General features: G+C 57.9%; 1 protein-coding gene across 1 annotated transcript in view; it reads left to right on the top strand.

Annotated features, from left to right (window-relative positions):
- Nucleotides 1-210, top strand: part of FOXO6 (forkhead box O6) — a 24,775-nt gene extending 24,565 nt beyond the window's left edge. The window contains exon 4 of the mRNA XM_011955217.1: nt 3-210. Coding sequence (XP_011810607.1) covers nt 3-210 — 208 coding nt within the window. The remainder of the gene's footprint in view (nt 1-2) is intronic.
- Nucleotides 211-2,321: the final 2,111 nt, after the last annotated feature.

Here is a 2,321-nt window from a genome sequence, read left to right as displayed (position 1 = left end):
GGGCCGCTGGGCGCCGCGCCCGACCGCTTCCCGGCCGACCTGGACCTCGACATGTTCAGCGGGAGCCTCGAGTGCGACGTGGAGTCCATCATCCTCAACGACTTCATGGACAGCGACGAAATGGACTTCAACTTCGATTCGGCCCTGCCTCCGCCGCCACCGGGCCTGGCCGGGGCCCCGCCCCCCAACCAGAGCTGGGTGCCGGGCTGAGGGCCGCCTCCCGACCCCGGGCGCCCCGTCCCATCCCCAAGGGGCCTCTGTCTTCCCATCCCGATTCCCGGGTCCCCGCCCCCGACTCCAGCTCCCCAGGAGGCGGCCCCAGCCCAGCTAGAGACCCCTCTTGGAGGCCGGCCGCCGGGGAAGGGGAGGGAGGGGCCGGGGCACCCCACTGCTCCTGCCCACACTCCTGAGATCCACCCCCTCCTCCTGGGCAGGAAGCCTGGGAGACGAGGCTGAATTCCAGGCTGGCCGGGAGTAGGGAGGAGTGGGGTGGGCCGCCTGGTGTGGACAGTGGTCGGGAAAGTCAACTAGGAGATGGGCCAGGGAGCGTTTACAAATCTTCAGTTTCATTTGCGGAGCCGTAGCCGTGACCCCGCGCCCACCCCAAACATGAATCTGATTCCCACTTGACACACTTTCCCACTGGTCTTAGTCTCACCCACCCGAAGCCAGCAACCCTCTGCTGAAAACTCACACCTACCTAAATCCATCCACCCTGAGCAGCCCTCCACCCCCAAATCGCCCTCCAACGACCGCCACCCCCACAGTTCAGTCTCCCCCTCCCATCCCCGCCGGCCCTCTCTTCTCCCCTCCCCCGTCGGAGTCAGTCCCTCTCTTCAACCGCCCCCACCCCTCAGTACCGGTCTCAGCTTCTCCAGCGGGCCTCAGCCCCGTCCACCCCCAACCCCGACGCCCCTTTCTCCGCGCCAGTTCTGGCCCTTCTCCCATATTTATAAGTGTCCGGCCGGGGCGGGCGGTGGGCGCGGCGTCCCCGGCGCGTATCGTAGGCAGTGTACCGTGGCCGTGCCGTCAGAGTGTGCGTGTGCGTGTGTGCCGTGTCGAGGCTGTGTAGAGTGCATTGTACAGCATATTTTCATGAATAAAATTGTTTTAAATATTTCCCGCGCCTTGGGTTAGCGGGAGGGGAGTGGTGGCAGAGGATAATTGACAGGGAACTTGGGGCAGGAGGAGGGTTCCTGTGCCTGAGTCACTATTGCGGCTTTGTGTCTGGGTACTCGTCAGCCTTTGCTAAACTAATGCTCCTCTGCCCAGCACACATTGGTTAGGCGCCTACTGAGTCCCCCGTGCTGAAGATGTGCTTCGTCGAGCTCTGCACCTGTTTCTGTGAACATGTGCATGCACGAAGTTTTGGCCCAGGAAAATGCGTCCTAAATAAGCCTCAGAGATTGGGAGAGGGTGCACAAATATTTACTGAGAACCTTTAGTGCCAGGCTCTGTGTTGGGCACGATTTTTGTTCCCGTTGTACAGATGAGAAAACAAGGTCAGAGAAAATAAGTTGGGAAGGAGGGTAGAGGTGGTGAAAAGAGAACCTTTTGAGGCGCACAGACTGCTCTTGGAATCCATTTCCTACAATTTGCCAGCTGTGTGACCCTGGGCAAATTTTCAACCTCTGAAGCCTTTCTTCCTGTACTACACCATGGAGTAGTACCATCCATCTCATGACCGTCTGTGAGGCATAAGGAAAGGTATGTAAAGTGTTCAGCACAGGTCCTGTACTCGTTCATTTTGGGAGGATTTGGTGAGCACCGGTTAAGTTCTTATACCAAACATTGGGGCTGCCCTAGAGCCACACAGACACAGTTTCTACCCTTAAGGAACTTAGAGGCTCCTGGGGAGAACAGGCCAGCAAATAGGCGATTATAGATGAAAGCTGTGATGATCGCAGAGGAGCCAGGCAGCTGTCCTGGGAATGGATGATGGGGCAGCACTCGTCTTGGACTTGAGTCAGGGAAGGTGCCTGGACTGGTGCTGCCTCAGCTAAGCTTGGTAGGAGGAATTGGCATTGGGAAGGGGATTCAGATGAAATGGCATGTTCAAAGGCCCAGAGTGAAGAGATGTGTAGATTCCAGAACCAAAAGCAGTTGAGTGTGGCTTTTGGGACAGATTACTGATGGCAGGGAGGCTAATGGGCCAGAGGGTTCAACAGTGGAAGAGGGACAATGTGGTCCAGCCAGAGGTGCTGATGTGGCTCAAACCAGGGGATGGGGGAGGACAGTGGGGTTGGAAGGGAAAGGATGAGTTCACATGTACTTTGGATATGGAGTCACTGGGGACTTGGTTGTAGATTGGACCTGGGGGA

The sequence above is a fragment of the Colobus angolensis genome, unplaced genomic scaffold, assembly GCF_000951035.1.
Source record: "Colobus angolensis palliatus isolate OR3802 unplaced genomic scaffold, Cang.pa_1.0 Scaffold399, whole genome shotgun sequence".
Classification (NCBI taxonomy): domain Eukaryota; kingdom Metazoa; phylum Chordata; class Mammalia; order Primates; family Cercopithecidae; genus Colobus; species Colobus angolensis.
Note: the sequence above shows the minus strand (reverse complement) of the source record. Positions and strands in the feature narration are given on the sequence as shown.